The 26,828-nt window shown below is 33.0% G+C and overlaps 1 protein-coding gene across 3 annotated transcripts; it reads left to right on the top strand.

Annotated features, from left to right (window-relative positions):
• Positions 1 to 10,252: 10,252 nt before the first annotated feature.
• LOC131044641 (disease resistance protein RPV1) lies at positions 10,253 to 23,649 on the top strand. 3 transcript variants are annotated; one of them, XR_009105693.2, is made up of 5 exons: positions 10,414 to 10,467; positions 11,464 to 11,547; positions 22,415 to 22,502; positions 22,647 to 22,741; positions 23,030 to 23,649. XR_009105693.2 is itself a non-coding variant. In XM_057978004.2 (4 exons), the coding sequence occupies exons 1-4, from the start codon at positions 10,268 to 10,270 to the stop codon at positions 17,063 to 17,065; spliced, it is 1,476 nt and encodes a 491-aa protein (XP_057833987.2). In that variant the 5' UTR covers positions 10,253 to 10,267; the 3' UTR covers positions 17,066 to 18,061. The 3 variants fall into 3 exon arrangements, 2 of the variants coding, with proteins under 2 accessions (XP_057833987.2, XP_057833986.2); XM_057978004.2 differs by lacking the exons at positions 22,415 to 22,502; positions 22,647 to 22,741; positions 23,030 to 23,649 and adding exons at positions 11,056 to 11,295; positions 16,114 to 18,061 and having other exon boundaries at positions 10,253 to 10,467; XM_057978003.2 differs by lacking the exons at positions 22,415 to 22,502; positions 22,647 to 22,741; positions 23,030 to 23,649 and adding an exon at positions 16,114 to 18,061 and having other exon boundaries at positions 10,392 to 11,295.
• The last annotated feature ends 3,179 nt before the right edge of the window (positions 23,650 to 26,828 follow it).

Below are 26,828 nucleotides of genomic sequence, written 5' to 3'. Positions count from 1 at the left end.
GCAAAATGACCTATCTTATTGCATGCAAAACATTTAAAAGGTGATTTTCCTTCATACTTAATTCCTACCGGTCCTTTAGGTACTCTTTTAGCAAATAGGGCTTCAAGTTGCTCAAATTCTTTATCTTCCCTTTTCATATCATCCAATTCCTTCACATACAAAGCTTTCCAATCTTGCTTGTTGGTTGATGATGTAAATGCATGAAAAACAAGTTCAGACTTCACAACTCTAGAAGGTCCAAATTCTTCAAGCTCAAAAGCAGATAATTTCCCAACCAAGGTATCCCTATTGACAAAAGTATTAGCCATTGTTCTCAATTCATTAATTGCAGTAGCCTTCATCTTATAAGCTGGTGGTAAAGCTCTCAAAACTTTAGAAAGTTTTATTTCATCTTCACTCAGAGATCCACCACAACATTGAATTCCCATGACAATTTCATTTACCCTTTCCATGAATGTAGTAATCTTTTCATCTTATTCCATCTTCAAATTTTCATATCTCACACGGTAACCATCAAGTTTAGCAATCTTAACAGTAGGGTCACTTTCATTTAGAGTCTCCAACTTGTCCCATATAGATTTTGCTGATGATTTGTCAATCAGTCCCATTATTTGCTAATCAAAAAGTGCACACAAGAGGGCTTCTCTAGCTCTACAATCATTCTCAAGATCCTTATCCAAGTTTATTGGAGGAGGATTGCCTGATGCCTGATTAAAAGGAGTTACACCATTCTCTGTGATCTCTTAGATTTCCTTTCCAAGACATCTCAGATGAGTTTCCATCTAAATCTTCCATACTCTGTAATTTATTCCATCAAGTCTAGGAATTTCTCTCTGAAAGACATCAACAGATAAACTAGATGAACTTGAACTGTTAGTCGCCATAGGATCTTCCTCAAGCGGTTAAGCTTTTGCAGAGAGGACCAGAGCTCTGATACCAATTGTTAGACAACTCAAATAACCAAAAGACAACTGAGAGGGGGGGTTTGAATCAGTTATCACCAGATTATCAAAACCTTAAGCACTTAAAACTTTAATACAAGAACATATAAGATCAATACCAGAATGCATAAACCAATTACAAAAATAGCAGATATATCAATTAAGCACAAGCAACGATTAGAGTATAAATACAATCCACATGACACCAAGATTTGTATGTGGAAAACCCGGTAAAGGGAAAAACCATGGTGGGAAGCCTACACATAGTCAGATAATACTTCTGCAGTAAGTATATGATTACAAATTGAGGGGACTGCACTTGTAGGAAGGCCAACAACCTAGAGCACACTGCTCATTACAAAAGGAGTCTCACTGACTACATACAAATCCAAACTACAATCCAGAAGGAAGAATGAACTGCAATGATAACATCTCCTATGCCTGAATACAGTTTCGGTCAAGCTCAATACCAGAGGACTTAATCCTCTTGTATAAACCCAACTCGATCACCAATGATCGACCAAATCCTTTGCATGAATGATTATTACATTATTTGCTCCTATACCATCCTATATATTGTCCCTTACGTGATCTACAATAAGATCTTACATCATATGTATACAAACCCTCGACCATAAACAATAAGGTTGGCTACTAGGCAATAAACTAATTACATAATTACAAAACATGTCAGCCTGAGACCAAACAAATAATATCCAACCCCTAAGACATCCCAGAAACACATAAAGAAGACCAAACAACACGTTACATTAAGTCGGTCCAAAACCTAGATAGTATCAAGCCCAATTTAGGTCCACACATGCTAAAGCAATGATCCCAATCAGCCAAGTCTCGAACACGATCACCATCATCATCTTGAATCTCTACTAGAAGCCGCACCAACACCACTTATGCATAATATGAAAATATCTTCAACAAAGCTCTGTCGGTGAAACCCTCACCAGATCAACAAACTAGGCTTACCAACATACAAGATAACATCCGATCACTAAATCAAAACCAACTGACTGAACATGTATCTGAGTAGCATGAATAGTAGATCTAAACCAATTCCATAAGCCAAAGCATACCAGAGTATACTGGATCATCATGATCTAACCAGCCAGGAACCAAACAACCTATCGAGACCAAAAGGATACCGGTAAACAACCAAAACAGCTAGTGTTGACATCAATGATAAAACATCAATGCAACACATAATCAATTCCTCCAAATGGCCAACATAGTATGCCAAGTCGAGTTTACTACATATTGACTCCTTAGCATTAAATAAAATTCAATGTTTTTCAAAGCATGGAATATGCTTCATTAGGCAAGTTGATATATATATATATATATATATATATATATATATATATATATATATATATATATATATATATATATATATATATATATATATATATATATAATGATGATGATGAAATATGAACATTGTACTTCATCTATTTCATTTTGAAGACAATTACTCCATCTGCATAAATAATGTATATACAAACAAACATCAAAATACATGCTTAATCATTTAAAAGCATTAAATCAATCTATTTTTAAAACAATGCCATCAAATTTAATTCTTCATGTAAAATTACATCCTTCATATCAAATAATCATTCATCAATGCAAGATGTTTTTGATGCAACTACTGTGGTGTGTGAGATTCCATCTCCATTACTGAATTCGAAAATCTAAAACAACTCTACCTGAACCAAGTTCTCACCTTCATCCACGTTCACCTATTCCTGCATTCACTTGCACTCGATTGTTCATCAGCAATGACAATCTCCAATTTCACAACGAAACAATTAAAATCATTCATTCGCATTTAAATTTCCATTTCCAATTCCAATTTCATTTCAATTTAAGTTTCAATTTCATTTTCTTTTTCCATTTCATTCATATCATCATAAGATATAAAATCATTTTCCTAATTTAATATTTGCAATTAAAATATTGATAAAAATGGTACGTGACATGTAGAGAAAACTATTTTAAAATTAATTATTATTAATAAATTAAGTTCTAGTATGTAATAAATTAGGTTAGTTATATATAATAAAAAAGAGATAAAACACTTTTTAAAAACTAGTGAAAAATATAGAATAATATTAAAACAAGTTTAGGTATGATTATGTTATAATATAAGTGATTTTTTATGTAAAAATACGTTATTTTATAAACAAAATTTTTGTAAAAGTGTTCAATTATTAGTTCTAATTAATAAGAAAAACAGGTTTTCAGGACCTGAAACCTTTAACAAAGGAGATGTTCAATTATTAGTTCTTCTTAGTTGAATATAGAAATAAGATATAACAATAATAAGTGTTTTTAAAAAGAATTAGGATCACTTTATTGATCAATAAGTTAAGTTTAGAAGAAAAATATGGACATATTTTTATAACAAATGGTATTTGTATTGAGGAGTTTTAGAATAAGTTTTGGTTGAATCTTAAAAAGTCATTTTTTTGGACACTTCGCAATAGATGTGATATTTCACCGAGTTGCATGATGAGTCATGCCTTCAAACCTTGGTTGTAGGTAGTTAAATGTCCATTTTACATTTCTAAAAAAAATGAAGGTCTTACGATATTCCATGTGATGCCTACATGTTGAAGAAATTGACGAAAGTAGCCCTCACGACTACTGATCCCTCTTCTTTATAGAAATAAAAGTATTATATTCAGATCACCAGCTTTCATAGTTTTGAAACTTAAACTTTGAATTGAACTCCACTACCTACAAAATTCATGAAAGCGGGTGAATTCACAAAGCTGGTTCCCACTTTTGCCAACGAAGGAATTTGGCGAAAGTGGGAATTTCGGATTTGCCAGTGTTCGAGCGAACTACAAATGTTCGCTCGGACTACCCCTGGGAGTCCGAGCGAACCAAACTGTTCAGTTGGGTTCGCTCGAACATCAAACGTGCCAAAATGAGCTCACTTGTTCGAGCGAATGGGGGTTCGCTCGAACCCCTTTTGGTTCGAGCGAACCCAATCCGATCGAACATGTGTTCGATCGAAACCCCAAAATTGGAAGTTTCTCCCAAAAAATTTCAGAGTTCTGAAGAATTAATGACTTCGGAGCTCTGGTTCAATACACGAATGAAATAATCTTCATAACCCAAAAATATTAGATGGTAGTACTCAAAACAAGCTTTCCAACGGATATAATTTTGTTATATTTTGAATTTATTATGTTCTTGATTTTTTAATTTTATTAAAAGTTGGTTTTTAACCGAACATGAACTTCTCTGTTCAACGCATTGGGAAAAATAAGAAACTAATTCAAAAAAATTTTGAAAAATATCTATGCCCTTGGTATTGATGTCTTCTTTCTAACAAAAAAAAAAAAATTGAATTTCGATTTATATAGAACAAGTTATGTGTTCAAACGTAAACCTATGTTTGAATTATGACTAGTCGGACTTCAAAACTTTATAAAATGAAAAATATTGAACATATCACTATAAAACCAAATGCATGCCCTGGATATTGATGTTACAAACCAAAATTTGAAAGAATTGAGTTTTTATCATTTATAGAAAAAAAGTTATGCGTTACGGAAGGCACATCACTCTTAAAAAATGTAGTTTGTTGTAAAAAACTACTTTTCGAGGGAGATGGAAAATTTTTTAAAAAATCTTTCAAAAAAATTTGAAAAAAATGTATATAGAATCTACAAACAAAATGCTAGAAATCACTAATTTACATCATCTTCAAATTTTTAATAGTTTAAAAGTTATAGTTCTCGGAAGTTGAAGATTATTTTAAAAATGTACATCTCAGTGTCAAAAGTGGCAAAAAAGTGGGAACCATTATTGTGAGTTCACCCAAGCACAACTTTGAAATTTTCTAAATTTTTTTCAAACAACTCCAATTCTAATTTTTTAGGAAGCCCCGTCCATATGAGACCCAACCTAATAATGAAATGGAAAAATGTGCAAGGAGAAGTCTGGTTCCTTTCTGAAATTCTACTTTTTATAATACTTGAAAGGTACTAGATTGACTTTTGAACCGGGCATTCACATGATGAAGATGTTTTGGTCCATACAACACATCTATCCATTGCTCCATCTGGTCTTTTCACCTTGTTTTGAAGCATTCAACATGACCCCACTTCTCACAAAATAGTACACTGACTCGCCCTTTCACATGGTTCAGCGGAAAGTCGGTGAAAGAGACCTAAAAGATGCTTCCCCCTTCTTTCCTGTGCTTTTCTCCAACAAATGCTATCCACTCATTCTTGCTCGCTACTTTCCTTTATTTCTATGCAACTGGACTCCGTATGCGCTGCATCACACCACTAGGTAACATTAGATTAGCCTTTTGTTTTTTAAGTATTTCTATTTTAAGCTAGATTTGTTTATTTTCCTTGTTTCTTTTAGCCTCAATCTATAGCAAAACCTCTGTTGAGCTTGTTAAGCATTTTAAAACCCTAGCCGCTTTTATCAACATTCTTCTTTGTATCTAATCATTATGGAAACCCCTTCTAATACCCTCAATCTATAGCAAAACCTCTACTGAGCCTGTCAAGCATTTTAAAACCCTAGCCACTTTTATCAACATTCTTCTTTGTATCTGATCATTATGGCAACCCCTTCTAATACCACTGGACAACCCAAATATGGCCTATGAAATGCTTCTGATGGCCTGAGAAATGTCGTACCTGCCCCTGCTGCATCTGACCAACAAGTGTATCTCGTAATAAGTGCCTTTGATGGCCTGGGAATTGCCCTACCTGCTTCTATTGCATATGGACAACAAGTTTATCCCATAAGAAGTGCTTTTGATGGCCTAATAATTTCCCCACCTGATCTTACTGAATCCTCCTCCGGAATGAAACACCTACCCTACAAAGTCTTTATCAGTCATTGTGGAAATGATGTTAAATACAGGTTGGCCAACACTATCTACAAGAAGTTAGATGGTACTGGGCTAAGAGTTTTTTTGGACAAAAATGAACTAGAGTTTGGGGATTTTTTCCCTGTTGCTTTACAAGAAGCAATGGATAGTGCTTCGCTTCACATTGCCATTTTTTTTGAGAATTATGCACACTCTCCTTGGTGTTTGGTTGAGCTAACATTTATGCTGCAAACTGGCTTCAAATTTATCTCCATTTTCTATCATGTTGAGCCTCCTACATTGGGATGGGCGATTGAAGGAAAAGGCATTTATGTAGATGCCTTCTTCAAGCATGAAAAGAAGAGTAGGTATACCTCAAATATTGTTCCTTTGTATTGTCTATTGGATGCTTGTTTGACCGTAAATATTGATTTTTTAAATTGAGAAATATATATTTTCCTATTTATCATTGTTTTCTCCTTTTTATTTGTCATACATCAGAGCTAAGTTTGTTCTATTATGTTCCATCTATGCATATTCGGCTTAGAAAAGCTTAAAAGCTGGAAGTTGGCACTCCATGAAGCTTCATTATACACTGGCGAGACAATTAATAACCAAGCGTAAGTGCTAAATAATCGTTCTCCTTCATTTAACTTTCAAATAGATATAAAGAGATATAAAATAGTATTCTCACGAGATAGAGTACTCTTTCATAGTATTTCAATCATACTTTTCATTATTCATAATTTCATTACATAACTTAGGCATTCAATTGCCTCAAGTTTAAACATTACATATACAAGATAAATAACTCATTAAGGGATGAGATTTGTCCTTTAATCTTCAATCCTTTGGCTATCTTCAATTCAATCCTTCGAATGGAGACGAGAACAAGATTCATGTGCTTTTTCAACCCAACCTAGAAGCATACGCTTCCCTGAAATTCTAAATCAATCTAGAATACCCGACCCTGCACAAATTGCTTAGCAAGAAGAATTTGATATGCAAGATGGAATCTTGGTGTGTGCCTAGTAAGATACATGCATTTTCATTTATTCTAACTCATTTAAGAAAGAAGTAAGATCAATACAAGGATATGGTAGAGAGTCATAAATACATCCATCTATTTTAATGGTCAATAAGTTACTCGACCGAGTATAATGCCATGCATAGTAATAAAATAGTTTGGAAAAGCAAACTATACTCTCTAAACCCCATATTCGACACCCGTCCCGGAATGTATACTTTCCCATAAAACACATGACTAGCATATTCATTTATCTAGCATGCCTATTCCTTTCATAGAATATCTTTAAATTATATGACATGCTCTATCATTCACATGCAAACAATAAATATAAATCTTTTCTCAATAAAATGATCTTTTCGTTTTCAACATTAAAAAAATAGTAAAATGAAGAAAAGAAGGTGTAACACATGTATGCACATATTTGCATATAAAGAATACACAAATGAAGATGTGAGCACACGTTCTTAAATTCTATGTTCCTATATGGTTCTAATTTTATTTTATGTATGTACAATCTCATTGTTTTTGTTATTTAACTTCTATGTTTAAGATTTCCAACAACTAAATTCAAACTTTGTTTATGTTTCAATAACAATAGTAACATTTTCATAATTCAAGTTTACATGAATGTATCTTCACTTTCATGTTATATGACTAATCTTGCTTGCTGACATGTTTTCTACAGTTTTCTACAGTTTTGAACTAGTTTGGTACAAATCAACATGTTTTTTCTTCTCAAGTTGAAATCTGAGAATACATTTACTAGCATATAATGAAAACCCATCTTTTTAATACTCAGTGTATGTACGCGCGCGTGTGTATATATATATATATATACTGTGTTGAGATAATTCACTGTTATTTCTACATATTTGAAACCAAAACAAACAAAGAGCTTTTACCTAACAGAGATAAACAAAATAAGATTATTTAAAAGAGATATAATCTAAAAAGAATTTTATCTTCTTCTATTTCGTAAATTTTGACTAGATCTAAAGTGCTGATTTGATCTTCAGCCAATCAAAGATAAATTTTACAACAAACAAAGATATAATTTTACCAAAATGGAGTTCTAAATTGACAGTGAAAAGACATTTATACTTCAAGAAAATGATTTAGACTGAGATTTTATTCGAAAGAAATGATTTTTATACCATTCATGTTTTAAGCAAATTGGAACATTGGCCTACCTTAGAAAATTGATTCTCATGTGTTGGAATGATCAAAAACCTGAATGATGATATCGATTTCCCTCTCTTTCTCTTTCTGATCTCTTTTTCCAAATTGGCATGGATGTATGAAGAGTATTCTCTGTGTTTTCTAAAAAAAACATGTATCACCTATAATGTTGAAGGCATTAGTTTTCTCCTTGAATTCGTGGCTTAACACTTGGATATTAACCGTTTAACTAAAGCTTGCATTTATTCAAAGGTAGTGGTGGCGGTTTCTACTAGTGTTAACAGTAGTGACTGGCATGGTTCAGGCTTAACCCCCCCCATGCATTGCATACAACTCTCTAGACTTGCCACGAGTTCCACTTCAACTAGCAGTTTGGTTTACCAAGTCTCCCAAATTGACTGTGCTTTGCATTCCATATTCGGTTTATTCAATGCATAGTATGCTAAGCCGAGCTTACTACATATTGACTCCTTAGCATTAAACAAAATTCGATGTTTTTCAAAGCACGAAATATGCTTCATTAGGCAAGTCAATTCATATATATATATATATATTTCAAATGATGAAATATAAACATTGCACTTCATCTATTTCATTTTGAAGACAATTACTCCATTTGCATAAATAATGTATATACAAACAAACATCAAAATACATGCTTAATCATTTAAAAGCATTAAATCAATCTATTTTTAAAACAATGACATCAAATTTAACTCTTCATGTAAAATTACATCCTTCGTATCAAATAATCATTTATGTATGCAACATGCATTCGATGCAACTACTGTGGTGTGTGAGATTCCATCTCCATTACTGAATTTGAAAAGCTAAAACAACTCTACCTGAACCAAGTTCTCGCCTTCATCCACGTTCACCTGTTCCTGCATTCACTTGCACTCGATTGTTCATCAACAATGACAATCCCCAATTTCACAATGAAACAATAAAAATCATTCATTCACATTTAAATTTCCATTTCCAATGCTTAATCTACTCGTGCACCTGGTTTTGGGCATATTCTTCCGATCTTTAGGTGCTGCATTTGCCCCTTCTCACTATATTCCGGTTCAGAGGGTGCCCCTGGTTGCTAGTATAGTTCTCTATGGCTATTTAGGGAAGGTTCCCATGGCCCCTAAGAAATAATAAGTTGGGAAAGTCCTTCGGAGAAGGAATCGAAGCTTTCCCGGTAGTGAGATTGTTCCCGCTCCAAATTATGTTGATAGGAATGCAAGAACTAACACCCAGTAGCAGAGTCCTAAGTCCAGGATCGTCTCGCGGGATAAAAGCTAGAAGCATAGGTCAAGGCCGAAGAATAGGATTAAAACAAGTTTAGGTATGATTATGTTATAATATAAGTTATTTTTTTAATGTAAAAATATGTTATTTTATGAACAAAAATTCTGTAAAAGTGTTCAACTATTAGTTCTTCTTAGTTGAATATAGAGATAAGATATAACAATAATAAGTGTTTTTAAAAAGAATTAGGATCAATTGATTGGTCAATAAGTTAAGCTTAGAAGAAAAATATGGTCATATTTTTATAACAAATGGTATTTTAGTGTTCAAGTATTGAGGATTTTTAGATTAAGTTTTGGTCGAATTTTTAAAAAGTCATTTTTTAGACACTTCCCAATAGATATGATATTTCACCGAGTTGCATGATGAGTAATGCCTTCAAACCTTGGTTGTAGGTAGTTAAATGTCCATTTTACATTTCTAAAAAAAACAAAGGTCTTACGATATTCCATGTGATGGCTACATGTTGACAAAATTGACTAAATTAGTCCTCACGACTACCGATCCCTCTTCCTTGTAGAAAACAAAAATATTATATTCCCATCACCAACTTTCATAATTTTGAAACTTAAACTCTTGAACTGAAATTCCACTATAAAATTCATGAAAGCATACCTAGCTTTAAAATTTCCAAACTAAATTTTCTAATTTTTTTGGAAGCCTAATACTTGAAAGGATCTTCCTTGTAGAAAACAAAAATATTATATTCCCATCACCAACTTTCATAATTTTGAAACTTAAACTCTTGAACTGAAATTCCACTATAAAATTCATGAAAGCATACCTAGCTTTAAAATTTCCAAACTAAATTTTCTAATTTTTTTGGAAGCCTAATACTTGAAAGGTAGTAGATTGACTTTTGAACAGGGCATTCACACGGTGAAGATGTTTTGGTCCATACAGCACATCTATCCATTGCTCCATCTAGTCTTTTCACCTTGTTTTGAAGCATTCAACATGACCCCACTTCTCACAAAACAGTACACTGACCCGCCCTTTCACATGGTTCAGTGGAAAGTCGGTGAAAGAGACCTAAAAGATGCTTCCCCCTTCTTTCCTTTGCTTTTCTTCAACAAATGCTATACACTCATTCTTGCTCGCTACTTTCCTTTATTTCTATGCAACTGGACTCCGTCTGCGCTTCATCACACCACTAGGTAACATTAGATTAGCCTTTTGTTTTTCAAGTATTTATGCTTTAAGCTAGATTTGTTTATTTTCCTGGTTTCTTTTAGCCTCAATCTACAGCAAAACCTCTGCTGAGCCTGTCAAGCATTTTAGAACCCTAGCCGCTTTTATCAGCATTCTTCTTTGTATCTGATCATTATGGCAACCCCTTCTAATACCCTCAATCTATAGCAAAACCTCTGCTGAGCCTGTCAAGCATTTTAAAACCCTAGCCGCTTTTATCAGCATTCTTCTTTGTATCTGATCATTATGACAACCCCTTCTATTACCACTGGACAACCCAAATATGGCCTACGAAATGCTTCTGATGGCCTGAGAAATGCCGTACCTGCCCCTGCTGCATCCGGCCAACAAGTGTATCCCGTAATAAGTGCTTTTGATGGCCTGAGAAATGCCCTACCTGCTTCTATTGCATCTGGACAACAAGTTTATCCCAGAAGAAGTGCTTTTGATGGCCTAATAATTTCCGCACCTGATCTTGCTGAATCTTCCTCCGGAATGAAACACATACCCTGCGATGTCTTTATCAGTCATTGTGGAAATGATGTTAAATACAGGTTGGTCAACACTATCTACAAGAAGTTAGAAGCAATGGATAGTGCTTCGCTTCACATCGCCATTTTTTCTGAGAATTATGCACACTCTCCTTGGTGGTTGGCTGAGCTAACATTTATGCTGCAAACTGGCGTCAAATTTATCACCATTTTCTATCATTTTGAGCCTTCTACATTAAGATGGGTGATTGAAGGAAAAGACATTTATGCAGATGCCTTCTTCAAGCATGAAAAGAAGAGCAGGTATACCTCAAATATTGCTCCTTTGTATTGTCTATTGAATGCTTGTTTGACCGTAAATATTAATTTTTTAAATTAAGAAATATATATTTTCCTATTTATCATTGTTTTCTCCTTTTTATCTGTCATACATCAGAGCTAAGTTTGTTCTGTTCTGTTCCATCTGTGCAGATACAGCTCAGAAAAGCTTAAAAGCTGGAAGTTGGCACTCCATAAAGCTTCCTTATACACTGGCGAGACAATTAATAACCAAGCGTAAGTGCTAAATAATCGTTGTCCTTCATTTAGCTTTCAAATCTTTATTGTATCTTACTTCTTCTTTGAATAGACTGTTATTTTTTTATTTTTTGATCTTTTGTATTATTTTTGTAATTTTTGAATTTGATTGAATGTTAATTTTTTATCATCAATGTTAATACTGTGTGATTTATCATCAAGATGAAAGAGAGTTACAATAAAAAAGAATTATAAGATTTCACATTTTTTGTAACTCTTTTACATCCGATGATGAATCACAAAATGTGATTCAAAATGTTAATGATAAAAACATTGACACATAATCAAATTCAGAAACTGCAGAGATAATCATATGGATTATGAAAATTGATTGTATTAATCTTTTACATCAATCAATTAAGAAAAAATTCCTTTTTTTTGTCTGGATGTTCTTTTCAATTTATCTATTAAATGTGTCACCATTAAATTTGTTACTTCTAATTGCCACATAAAAATGATACCTTAACCCCAAATAAAGAAAGGCAGCATAATTAGTTAGTCATGCCCAAAGTCAATTATACCATGCATTACACACATAAATTGTGATGCCCCCATCTTTGTCCCCAGAAATAACAAACAATGAACAATGTTTGGATCAAGATTGGTAGCTGGGGTAGCGTTTCCAAGTGATTAAAGTAATAAGTTACATAATACCAATAATAGATAAAGAGAAAGTTTAAAACATATTATTCAATTAACATCCATATGGTTACAACTAAGGAACTGAATAAGAAACTAAGGCATATGTAAATCATACAATAGCCCAGATAAGGGGTTGGTGTCTAATAAGAACAAAGTAGTGATACGGACTAACAAAAGGCAGATAAACACACCAGCAATTATATTGGAGATAATGATGAGATAGGACCTTCTTAAACGGCAATAAAAGAAGACAGTATAGAAGACGCTGAGTTTGGTTAAAGAGACATCTAATTACACAGTTAGAGCGACTTAGGTGAACATTATGATGGGCAATAGTTAGACAACAACAACGACTTCAAAATACTTGTAAAATATAATGGTTTATAAACAATGGCATCAATTCTGAGATAAGAGCATTATTAAAGAGAAGGCCATTCTGATACAATAAAAGCAGTGACGTCTATTCTTTACTAGCAGCGATTTCACTACAATGAAATATGCAGCCACGAGAAGTATGTTATGATTACAGCAAGGTTGCACGGGTACGGGGGTACTTGGAGACTTTGGAGACTGGTGCTGGTACTGGTACGGCTATTTTTTCAAAATAGGAGACGTGGGTACTTGGAGACGCCAATTTCTTTTAAATATAATTTAATAATTTATAGAAATTCTGAAAATATAATGACATTGAACATTAAATATAATATAATAATTTAGTAATGGTTGTTGCAACGTTTTAAGAAATCCTTGTGACCTGCATTTGTTTTGAGCATTGTTTTTCTTCCGTTTGTACTACATTTTGACTATTTTGTTCCCTGTGTTTGTTTGTTTTTTAACATTTTAAGGTTTCCTTTTTTTTTGTTGGGCTTGGAGACAGTGGGAGAGAGGCGGATACGTTAGTGAGAAGTCTCCTCTCTATGAAGATGTTTCCAACCAAGTTTCCGGTGCGGGATATGCGTCCGAGTCTCCGGTACGAATACCCAGGGGCTGGGTACGAGTACCCATGCAACCTTGGATTACAGTGATCGCTGAAGTGTCGACTTACTATTCTTTGGTCATCGCCTAAGAAAAATAAAGATTAACTAAGGTAACAATTAATTAGGAGGGATAGGCACGATCACCAAGAATTAAATAATCATTAGCCAAAGGGTGCGATCTACTAAAGATAATGAAGAGTTGCAACTTTCATATTCATATCTCTTCGGGCTGTATTAAAGAAATATCGAACATCCTTTCAAAGGGTATGGATGGAGCATTCTTTATTTTCAGTCCCGAATTAAATAGCTATTATAAGGCAAAGAGCAGCCAACTGGGATGATTTTCCATCACGCATAGCAAGGCTGAATACGTAGGCTTAGCTAGGAAGTCTAATAATGTTTGTAGAATTTTATAGTAATGTTAATATAGACTGCAACACGCATGGCAGTCGTTCTTATTTTCTTCTATAGTGGCAGACCAGATCTGTCTGCCCTTACAACCACTAAATATCATTATTGCTTTTAGGCTGTGATGGTATTATTAATTTATATAATCAGTAATTAGAAAATATAATTTAACTCATTTATTTATTTAACTTCAAGTCTGAAAAGGATAATAGTTTTATCTATATAATAATCGTCAGCAAAATTGTCCAGATCAGATCACATTAGGACTGTTATTAAGTTGCAGGTAGTAACATCCTTATTCTTGGTGACATGTACAGTGATGTGCTCAATATGATGATTAAGATTTGAAGCCATAATGATCATATGCAGAATTTAATAATAATCAAAATCTAGATCTTAATATAAGGGTTATAAATATAGATATTCATATAATAATAAATATTAGTGTAATAATCATAATCATTGTCTTTTAGAAACTGCTCTGCAGTAATTAGTGATGACTAAATATGTAAATGATTTATAATGAATCAGAATAACATTAATTATATTGTCTAGTATGGTAAAATTAGCAAGTACTTGGTAGATTTAGGAATGAGTGAATACCACAGATTTGATTCACGTTAAGATAGACTTGTCTCTTAATCGAGTTAGTTTAAATCATAAATACAGAGAAAAAGATTAATTATGATTAAAACAAAACTAAATCTAATAGAAGACATTACATGAATTGTACCAAACATATAGATTTATATATGAGTGTTTTATATATGAATAGACACTCGTGTAAATGAAAAATAAAGTCAGAGTCTTCAAATTGATAATATAATCAAATTAAATTATGTTTTATATTTCGTAGATTACAAATTACAGTAATAAGTCTTATAAAATACGGCAACAAGTCTTACAAAATATGGGGTTTAAATTTCATCTAGTAACAGTGACCATAAAGCTGGCTAGCTTGTGCAGTCTAAGTCCCAAATTAGTCTTTAGATTTCTTTAAATAATATTTTTAATCATCAATGTATAATATAGTTAATTCAGCCTAGACTGTAATAATAAGTTTTTATATTCTGATTAACAAAAATAAATGAACTGAGAATGTTTTGGAATTTAATTTTGTAGATATTTTTCATATTAATATTTCAAATCACAATTCATAATTTTATATTAATATATTTATTTTTAATTATTTTTATATAAAAACATTAAGAAATATCTGTTGACGTGTTTATATCAAATTTTAAAAATAACTAAATTAATAAATAAGTCATGAAATGTCATCCATCTATTATTTCATCATAGAGTCATCTCTACATCTCTATTTACAAATAGATAGTGATATGACTTAATGGAAAACTTATATCAGCGCTCAAGATGAATACGGCACATCAATAGCTCGTCTTATTAGCTTCCCCCTGACTACATCATCCTTCTTGAGCCTTCTATAGAACATTCAATGTCTTTACTCCAGCATGCGCGATATTTTGTTGTACCTTCCTTCTACCAATCTAGTGCCCTTATTGGTGTGTATATGCAGTCCCAGCACGCTGTAAAATAAGTATGGTATATTTGCTCAAACGAAGTATTGTATATATATTTGAATTGATTTATATTTGGGAAATATGGATAATTAGTAAAATTCTTTTCTATTATACAAAATTCAACTTTAACCAATATAATGTGAAACTCTTGCTTACCCTTAAACATGTGTCAATATGTATACGTAAATGAAAGCCATTTTATACATTACATAAATCATGCAGAAGACATGTGAATTATAGATAAGAATTTTAAAAAAGTCCAAAATAAAACACAATTCTTTTAAATAAATGTGTACAATTGTTTGTTGAAAAAACTATTTCTAGGCTTCTTACTTTTGTGTTTTACCAATAGATAAACATTATCCAATGCCTACATAATTTGCCGTAACTTCTTTCCTATTATGCAATTTAACATAAATTTTTTTTTTCCCTACAAGCTTTTTTTTTCAATGAATCCGATTTTATTTATTTTTCTTGTTTCTATCTAACTCAATTTGTATGCCTTAACCTGTGAAGCATTTCAAACACCAATTCACTTTTTTATGAGTATTCTTCTGTGTTTCAATTTGTATGTAATGACAATCTCTTCTCTTCTAACATTGTGGTCAACCCAAATGAGGCCTACAAATGATTTTGAAACTAAGAATTGTCCTACCGGCACTTGCTGCGTCTGAACAATAGGTGCATACCATACTATACGCCTGTGATGCTCTAAACATTGCACTGCCTACTTCATTCTTTTGATACAATAAAACCTTTTGCTTTACTTTTGTTACCTCCTCATCTAGTACGAAAATATTATATGATGCATTTATAAATCATTGTTGATGATATGTCAAATATATGATGATCAAAAGTACATGCAGAATTCCATTTTTTTAATAATTTTAAAAAGTCAATAAAAAAATTGTTTGATAATGACTGGTTACGCTTATCTTCTCAAAACTTCACCCTGTTCCACATGTTTATTTTTTCAGTGACGAGGAGAAGGTGGTGACGAATGTGGTGAATCTTGTATTGAAAGAATTGAAGAAGATTCGATTAGATGTTGCTCAGCATCCAGTGGGTTTGGATGAAGCTGAACAAGACTTTCATGAGAAGATTGCACTTCAATCAGCTAGGCCAATACAAATTGTGGGGATCTGGGGAATGGGCGGTACAGGGAAAATCACTCTTGCAAAGCATCTCTATAACAAGAAATGCTTGACCACTGGTCAGTCAAGTTTTGTATCAGATGTTCGTGAAGCTGCAAGGAAAGAGCTTATACATGAGAAACAAAAAGAGCTTTTGAAGGACCTTGACCTTAAAAGCAAAGATTTTAAAAATGTAGACGAAGGCAAAGAGATTCTGAAAAGCCGTTTGAGATCTATCTTTGTGCTTATTGTTTTACATGACGTGGATCATAAAGACCAATTAGATGCTCTACTACCAGCAAGGGAGAGCCTTGGCCATGGAAGTCTTATTATTGTGACCACATGTGAGTTGCATGTTCTTAAAGCTTGGGGCATCTCAGCCATATATAAAATCAGAATGCTCAATCCCTCTCATGCCGAGCAGCTTTTTTGTTGGCATGCATTCGGACAACCCTCTCCATTGTTGGAATTCAAGAAACTTGCTGAAAGGTTCACAGATGCTTGTGATGGTCTGCCTTTGTCACTCAAGGTCTTAGGAAGTCTGCTCTGCGGGGAGTCTAGCCAGAATTATTGGCAATCCCAATTAGACAAATTGTCTAGAATAGTGCCAGACGACATCAAATCGAGGCTCAAAATAAGCTATGATGCTCTAGATAAAGAAGAGAAAGAGATGTTTTTGGATATAGCAGGTTGCTTCATTGGAGGGAGAAGCAGTAGGGCCATTGCAGTATGGGATGGATCAGAGTGGAATGGTCTGCAAGGTTGGCACAGGCTTCTGAGTAAATGTCTGAGATGACTGCATGATCATTTGAGATATTATATTGGAAAACTGCAACAAATTAGAGAACATGGAAGGCTTAAAAAGTTTGAGATCACTGGAGATGCTGAGGATATGTAATTGTCCAGTATTAGACGAGCTTCCATGTCTTGCAGAATTAACTTCTCTAAAGAAGTTTGAATTGAATAAGTGCCACAAATTGGAGAAGATAGAAGGTTTAGAAAGCTTGAGATCATTGGAGACACTCCAGATAAATGACCGTACAGAATTGAACACCCTTCCAAGTCTTGCAGAGTTGACTTTTCTGAATGAAATTGGGTTGAAAAACTGCAACAAATTGAAGAACATAGAAGGTTTAAAAAGTCTGAGATTACTAGAGATGCTTGAGTTATATAACTGTATTAGAGGAACTTCCAGATCATGCAGAATTGACTTCTCTAAAGAAGTTTGAATTGCACAAGTGTCACAAATTGGAGAAGATAGGGGGTTTAGAAAGCCCGACATCATTGGAGACACTCCAGATAGATGACTGTACAGAATTGAACACCCTTCCAAGTCTTGCAGATTTAACTTTTGTGAAAGAAATTGAATTGAAAAACTGCAACAAATTGGAGAACATAGAAGGTATAAAATGTCTAAGATCACTGGAGACACTCAAGATATATCATTGCCCAAAATTGCATGTGCTTCCAAGTCTTGGAGAATTAACTTCTCTAAAGAAGTTTGAGTTGAATAAGTGCCACAGGTTGGACAAGATAGGAGGTTTAGAAAGCCTGAGATCATTGAAGACACTCCAGATAGATGATTGTATAGAATTGAATAAAATAGAAAGTATAAAAATTCTGAGATCACTGGAGATGCTAGACAATATTTAACTGTCCAGTATTAGACGAGCATCCAAGTCTTGCAGAATTAACTTCTATCAAGAGGTTTGAATTGAATAAGTGCCACAAATTGGAGAAGATAGGAGGTTTAGAAAGCCTGAGATCATTGGAGGCACTCCAGATAGCTGACTGTACAGAATTGAACACCCTTCCAAGTTTTGGAGAGTTAACTTCTTTGAAAGAATTTGATTTGAAAGACTGCAACAAAGTGGAAAAGATAGAGAGTTTAAAAAGTCTAAGATCACTAGAGATGCTGGAAATACATATCTATCCATTATTAGATGAGCTTCCGAGTCTTACAAATTAACTTCTCTAAAGAAGTTTGAATTGAATAAGTGCCACAAATTGGACAAGATAGGAGGTTTCGAAAGCCTGAGATCATTGGAGACTCTACAGATAGATGACTGTATAGAATTGAATACCCTTCCAAGTCTTGCAGAATTAATTTTTCTGAAAGAAATTAAATTGAAAAACTGCAACAAATTGGAAAAGATAGAAAGTTTAATAGGTCTGAGATCACTGGAGATGCTTGAGATATATCACTGTCCAAAATTTTATGGGCTTCCAAGTCTTGTAGAATTAACTAATCTAAAGAAGTCTGAATTGAATAAGTGTCACAAATTGGAGAAAATAGAAGAATTAGAAAGCCTGAAATCATTGGAGACTCTTAGCATAAAGGACTGTTTCGCATTGGACACCCTTTCAAGTCTCGCAGAGTTAATTTTTCTTAAAAAAATAAATTTGAAATACTGTTCCAAATTGTAGAAGATAAAAAATCTAAAAGGTCTGAGGTCACTGGAAACACTCAAGATAGATAATTGTCCAGAATTAAATGGAATTCCAAATCTTGCAGAATTAAATTCTCTAAAGAAGTTTGTATTGATATGCTGCCACAAATTGCAGAAGATAGAAGGTTTAGAGAGCCTGAGATCATTGGAGATACTCAGCATACTTATCTGTACGTAATTGGACACTCTTCCAGGTCTTGCGGAGTTGACTTCTCTGAAAGAAATTAATTTGGAATACTGCTCCAAATTGAAGAAGCTAAATCTGAAAGGTCTGAGATCACTGAAAACACTTAACATAGGTAACTGTCCAGACTTAGATGGGCTTTGTCTTGTAGAATTAACTTCTGCAAAGAAGTTTGAATTGATAAAATGCCACAAATTGGAAAAAATAGAAGGTTTAGAAAGTATGAGATCATTGGAGACGATCAGTATAGAGGACTGTCCCGCATTGGGCACCTTCCAAGTCTTGCAGAATTAACTTCTGTAGGAAAATTTAAATTGAAACAATGCCACAAATTGGAGAAGATAGAAGTTTTAGAACGACTGACATCATTGAAGATGGAAGTATATATCAGCTCGAAGAGGCCGTGTGCAGTTCTGGAGCACAGTGAGAATTTGAAATCGCTGGTAGTCGTAGCAAACGACAGACCAGCAATTGAACCATTCATCAGTGACATGCAGGTAATAGAAAATAGTTGAATTGGAAATGTAAAAGTCTTATATTATTATTATGAGGCATTTGATTTTGCCTTACCTGTGCCTTTTGCAAATAATTTGCAGAAATGGCCGAGGGAAGTGATAATATGCACGAGGGCCGTGATTGATGTGGGCTTGCCGAAAAACTTCTTAACCACTTTTCCTCTGAAAAACGTGGTCGAATTTGGGTTATATGGAGGCTTAAAATTGAGTAGGCCAGAGAGTTCCGCCAACGCGAATGCCATTCTGATATGTTTTAGTATACAATATGTTTCTCCCAAATTACTCTTCCAGATATATACGGACAGAGGCAATCATTTCCATACTGAATTGGCCAATGGAAGATGGCTATGGATGGGCGTCTTCCCACAAGATTCAGATTGGCTTCAGTCAGACCGATACGAAATTTGGGCATCCAGCGAGGACAAAGATGTAAAAGTGAAAGAGGCATGGTTAGTGATGGGAGAAGTGGGGAGCATACTAGAGGCTTTCCGTCAGCTTACTCAAAGGTAATGAGTGCTGAACTAGTTTTATCTATATAAATAAAAATAGTAAATCTTTTCATCAAAATTTATATTTTTTTCTTCGACCATGGCAGTATATATTTGTGGTGGTGCAATAAGAAGGATTCTAGGTTAAGAACTTAAGAAGGATAGATGCAATAGGAATACAAAATTTATCAGATTCTAAAATCGGTTAGAGGCGGATAAATCAAAGGCAATGAATAATAGAAAGTATGATTAAATTATAAATAGTAAAAATGCATGATAGATAATTTAGTTCTATAATAAATTTTTTTATTATTTTTATAATAATAATAAATATCCGTTATATTTTAAATTTTGGATTTGTATTAGACATTTTTTTTTTATAGTATTGGTTTTCAAAATGGCTACCCACAATTTAAACATCACATTTAAAATCATAGGTTAAGGATGGATATTAATCTAAGGTAATGAGACAGAGACATGATTAGACCATGGGAAACTTAAGGATAGGAAGTATGGTAGCCCTTCTCGACTTTAGGCTATGTCAGATTTGGGAGGGTAATTCCTAAGTTTCTTATAAGAGAATAAAAGAGAAATAAGGAAAATACGACTGACTTTAAAGCAAACCCATGTTGTTCACATGAAACTCTCAAACACTTGTTACTAGGGCTTCAATATGCAGGTTTGTAGATTCAAAACCTCAAAACCTTTTTTATGCATATAATAGCACACAGAGTATGCAACTAAAAATACAAATTTATGTTTCTTTATATGAATCCCTTTATGTTCGGCATGTACATATGCAATATCCAACCACATTTACATAGTTATCTTAATGCCAATTAGCTTAAGCTCTTAAAGATTTCATATATGTTATACAACTGAATTGTGAAGTTGAGCAGAATTTAATCTTCCACAAATTAGCTTGAGCTCACAAAGATTTGATATAGATTATGCTACTGAATTGTGAAATTGAGCAGAGTTTAATCATCTCAAGGGCTACTAAGGAACAAAGAGAGGTACTTAAATGAGAAAGATTGATCACCAAGTCAAAATGACCAGTGCTCATCTATTGGGAAACATAGTCATAGGTAGGAGAAGGGACCTATTCTTATGAGCCTGCAATAGAGAATTAGATTTGTACACATGAAAATTGAAGATAGCAGAAACATCACGTAGTTAAACGTACTTCAAAATATCCATTTTCAATCAAGAACATCCCATTTACATAAAAGAAAAAATCTTACAAAAATCTTTTACAATATTTTGTAGCATTGTCGTGCCAACTAATCTTTAAAGCAATTAAACCAACAAAAAATAAATTCAAACCAGACCTCCATGGCTACAATAATCCAGAGCTTTATCATGCTGCAAAACACTAACATTTGACCAATTGGCAAGGAGTTAGACATACAAGGACCTAAATCACATTTTCATATTGAATGTAAATAGTGGATCTTGGAAATGACATGGGCATACAAGGAGAATGAATCTTGCTTTCTTAGTGTAGAACCAACCTATGGATTAGAATCAAAATATTATCCTTTACTTAATATGAGGTTAGGCCTGTTGTGTGGCTGCAACTGTGTCATACACTTCCAATCTTGACTTGTGATGATCTCTAGATCCTATTCTTAGTTCAATGCAATCTTTTCTCTCAATGCATCTTTTATGTTGGTACTATTGAAAAATAACTTCAAATAACATGCTTCAATCATGCACATGGTCCTTGGAATGATCCCTAGGTATATTCTATTATTTGAATTGAATGTGATTGATTAGCAATAGGTTCCAATGTGTGAAGGATATTCTCTTGATGTGAATGCACTTGTGCCTTGCATGATGTGTACAAAATGAATGTAAAGATTTTTCTTTTATACATGAACACAACACCAATTCATAAATATCTGTACATGGTGACCTTTCGACCAAATGGTAAAATAAGTTCAATTGGTTGAAATGAATGATTTATGACTCAGATGGAATGGCTAGGTTGGATTCAGCGCCTAAGGAATTGAACAATGTGGATTGGGACCAATTAGAAAAATATAGTAAAAGGGAAAGGGAAAAGAATGAAGAAAAATGTGAATCAATGACATAGATTATCTTCAAGTGTCAATAAAATTTATAAAATATGAATTTTGCTTATACTCAGATAATAGATGATATATGTATCCATTGTTTCTAAATACTTATAATGTTATGTAAATACACTTAAACAAAAATATTATAAAAAGACAACATAAAAAAAATGTCATTTTTAATATTGTTATAAATAAATAGTAATATTAATAAATTGTAATACATCAATTTTTTTAATATATTCATAATTTTTTAAATATTCGTACAACCGTAAGATTAGTATAAACCAGTAAAATCAATTAAAAATATTATTGAATGGCACATGTGCAAAAATATTTAAGCTACTTTACACAATTTTTGAATGGCACTGAAAATTAATATCGAACCAGCATCTATAATGCTAACATTTTTTTAGTTTTGTTCTGACAGCTAATAATCTTGGGGGCCAAATGCTTTGAGCTGGAAGCAATTCCATTCTTCTATTCACTTTGATATTTCTGCATCCTTCCTCCGTCAGGTTGTGGGTCTTTTTTTTAATGTCTGCTCGTCTTTGAATTAGGAATTTTCTCTAGGATATGCTTTTCAAGTCAATGTTGCTTTTTCCTTTGAAACATGTACACATGAAGTTAATGTTAAATGTTATGTGTAAGTTTTTGAACAGGATGAGATTATTGAGCAGAAAGAAGCTGCACTAGAATTTTTTTAAAATTTATTGAGAGCAACCTGAAGCACATTGCACACAGGGTTTCAATGAAGGTTTGAAAGAAAAAAGTTGAACTCTGCTATTTTCATTAGTAGAAAGATATATATGTTTAATGGCTATTTTTAAATATTACGTAGTTTGTTAATCTAAGATTATTTTTATTAATAAAAAGATATATATATATATATATATATATTTATAATTTTTTATGTGAATTAGATATAGAATTGTTATTAATTAAAACTGTTCGAAGTTTTTTCTTTCCACACTACAAAACTCTAGCTATAACATTTGCTCTGCCAATAAGGAAAATGATTCTAACTCCTTGTGTCCAATTTCAGGCGAGTTCGATTGGAAGGCAAACAGGGGAGCTAGGTAAACTAAGGATCTTCTATTCAAGCAAAAGGGATCTGCTGAAATGTTTGATGATTTTAAGTGCTAGAATCAATCTTAGCAAATGAGGACGTGGGGAAATCAGTCTGGCAAGCCCTGCCATATCTAGAAATGAATAGGAAATGAGGACGTGGAGAAATCAGTCTGGCAAGCCCTGCAATATCTAGAAATGAATAGGAAATGGTTATGGAAAATTTGATGTTTATGGCTTGAGGACTTGGGATTGGTGTAACGAAGCCTTCAATAGATATGGGAAGTGGAGGTGGGCATTGTTTATTCCAGAAAGCAATTTTTATTGGCAACAGAAAAAATGGATCTGTTGCTGGATTTTTGAAGATTTTTGTTGGAATATTTAGTAATTATTCTTATTTGTATAGTTTTTTTTGTTTTTAGTGTTGCTTTATTTAAGTTTTGCATTGTAAGTTTTTAGAAGTTTTGTGGATGTATCCACAACACTCTTATGTAACGAGGCAATTGTAATTCATCTATTATCAGTTAATCTGATCCTTGATCATTTGTCAAAAAGCTGTTGTAATCTCTTAAATCAATATATCGATTTATTTATATATCTCTTTCAATGTTGAGTGGTACCATCAGAGTATGCTTTTTGAAATATCTCTTCAATTATCTTATTATGCTGAGTTTTTCTTATTCTACTAGTATTAGATTGTCAGTTTTAAAATGTGGAAATAAATTGAATCATTCTCTACTCAGTTGTGAGCTAATCTCTAAAATTAGCTGTTTTGCCCTTTGGTAGTGATTCTACTGTGATTGAACCTGAGTTTAAGAGAAACAAGGGCTGTGCTGCAGTGAAGTTCTTGCCAAATGTTGGGAGGGCAGTTGTGCAAAACAGGGGACAAGAAAGAGAACAAGGTTCGTGCCTCCTGTGAATAGGACAATGCAGTGAAGTTCTTGCCAAATGTTGGGAGGGCAGTTGTGCAAAACATGTGACAAGAAAGAGAACAAGGTTCGTGCCTCCTGTGAATAGGACAATACTGCTAGCGAAAACACGATTTATGATATCTATGCTATGCATTGTAAAGTACTTGACCTTTTAGAAGCAAATCATCAGTGGAGATCTGAACATCCTTAAATACCTTAAATAAGGCCTCCAATTCTGTCGAAATTGCCCTGACCATCAGATACCTCTGAAATAAAGCCTTGATGTTGGATATAACAAGAAATTTGGAAAACTACATCATATTTGAAAGTTGCATGAGAAAAGTACAGAAGAAAAGGCAAGTTGCATCTCCACTATGACTTTTATCCTTCCAAAATAATAAATAATCTATGGAAATGCTCTAGTTTCATTCTCCTTACGTTACTTCTGTGTTAATTTCTCATATATAAAACATTTATGAAGATAGTATAACCATGAAATCCATTTGTACAGCAAAATGCTTCCTACCCGTTAATCCAGACATTTTAACTTTTTTTACAGTTTAAGAGCATACTGAATATTTAAAGAAAGCAAGCTTGAGTAGAAATTCATGTGCTAAACTATACATCAAAACAAACAAAAATTTGTGTAGGAGAAATCAAAGTATATTTAAAATACGTTTACAAATATATAAGCTAAAAAGAGGGGTACAAATTTATTCAATCACAAAAAGAGATACAAAGCATTACACCATCCTATCATTTTCTATTAAATTATCTAACATATGAGACAAGAGCCGGAGGCATCTGCTCCCAATCCACAATATTCAAATCCTGCATGTGCATGTGATCAAAAGCCCATTTGGTTAGACAATCTACAATTCCATTCCACTCCCTAGGAATATGATGAAAAGAAACAGATTTCAAAGAAACACATATCCGAACAATTTGTTTAATAACCACAGCTAAGTGTCATCTTTATTCATTCCACATAAGTACAAGAACTTATTATTAAGAATATAGTGTAGTTTATCATTACGATGTGGGCTTTATATGTACTTAACTCTTAAACTCATGGTTATTGCATCTTTTGTTCAAACTATGAAACCCATTGTGTATTTTACAATTATTAGTTACAATGGCTGTTATCACTTATAATTGTGTTCGATAGAGTTGGTCTAGTGGTGAACTTGTGGTCTTGAAAGAATGATCACAAGTTCAAATCCCACAAGTGGGGTTGATCTTAAAAGTGAGGTCACAAGTTCAAATCCCAGAAGGGAGGTAAGGTACATATACCTCATTTGTAGCACAATTAGGTGCCCTTGTAAGAGTACAAGATAGTAGACTCAAAGTTAACCCAAGTTAAACAAAATTAATTTGTCTTATCTTTAAATCAACTCAAATTTTATCAAATAAAATAAAATAATTTTAAATTATTATTTTTGTATTTTTAATGAGATGTAAACTAACTTTTCAAATAAAAATAAAATAAACAAAATAAAGGAAATGATATGTTTCGAGTTGTATTTGATTAGCTTGTGTATAGTGAAGATAAAAATTGTGAAGTAATAATTATTTTTGTTGAGGGCAAAAGAGTAGTTAGAATATGTCAGGATGTAAATTTAAATAGCTGTCATGATAAGGTAATTTTGGGCCAACAATGTGTTTGACCATATTGTATTTGGTTCATACTAGTGATTTGATTTTTTAACAGTGAAGAATTGCATAAATAATTTACTAATTGAAAGACATCAATAATAGATGACTTAAATTCTTGCTATTCATTTTTTCTACTAAAATAATAATGTGATATTATATTATAACACATTATTCTAATAAATGTGAATCCAAATTTGCCAAATACAATTATTTTTGATGTAAGTATTTAAAAAATAATAATTTAAAAGCTATAGAACACAAAATTAATTTCATATCAATTTACTTGCCACCTCACAATTAAAAAAGGACTATTATGATAGCTATATTAGTGTTCAATGTCATTTAACTGCCAACAAAACATTAATAAAGTTGAAATTTGAGCTTCTGATTGATGTTGGAATAAATTCATTTTGGATATTATTACACTTTACTTAAGTTTACTTAGGAAATGTATTTCATAGTAGTTTGAGTATGAGACACTTGGGTGTTTGTGCCACATTGGGATAGTGTGTATAAGAGAATTTTCACCTTTTATAGTGTTGATTTTGTTACTACTCTATCATATCCACTTATTGTGGAGTGATAATTTCACCTTCGGTGGGTGATCTACCTCATGTACAATATTTTATTGTTTCTCCTACCTACCACACCTATTTCTTACCTACCCTTGTTTCTTATTGAGCCACATGTCATGTTTGTGTGCTCACATATCCATATTGCCTTTCCTATATATGCAGGTTCATATTCATTGTATGTAACGATTGATGATCCAGTTGATCACATTTTGCATCTTGATAGAATACAGTTTATTCCTATCATCTATTTTGTTCTCTCTTATTTGTGTTTTCTATTGCCTCTAGATCTTGGCAAAATCTCACATGGTATCAGAGCCATTAGAGTGTCATTGGTTTGCCAATTGAGAGAAATTTAATGCTATTTGGGGTTGTCGTATTTTGAAGTTTTCTATTGCAGGTTATTATTGAAGCTTGATGGGTCAAATCTGAGCTCACCATTGGATTGAGGAGGTCCAAGAAAGTCAGTTTTGCCTTTTGTTTCATCCAAATCGGACTTCAGAGGCTAAATCTAGAGGCATTTGAAGTTTGAAGCTGTGACAAAATTTTTTCAGAAATTATAATTTTGCAAACAATTTTCAAATAGTGATATCTCACTCATCCGGACTTCTTTTTTTAAGCAATTTTTTTTTTGTTT

Source organism: Cryptomeria japonica, chromosome 1 (genome assembly GCF_030272615.1).
Source record: "Cryptomeria japonica chromosome 1, Sugi_1.0, whole genome shotgun sequence".
NCBI classification, from domain to species: Eukaryota; Viridiplantae; Streptophyta; class Pinopsida; order Cupressales; family Cupressaceae; genus Cryptomeria; species Cryptomeria japonica.
Note: the sequence above shows the minus strand (reverse complement) of the source record. Positions and strands in the feature narration are given on the sequence as shown.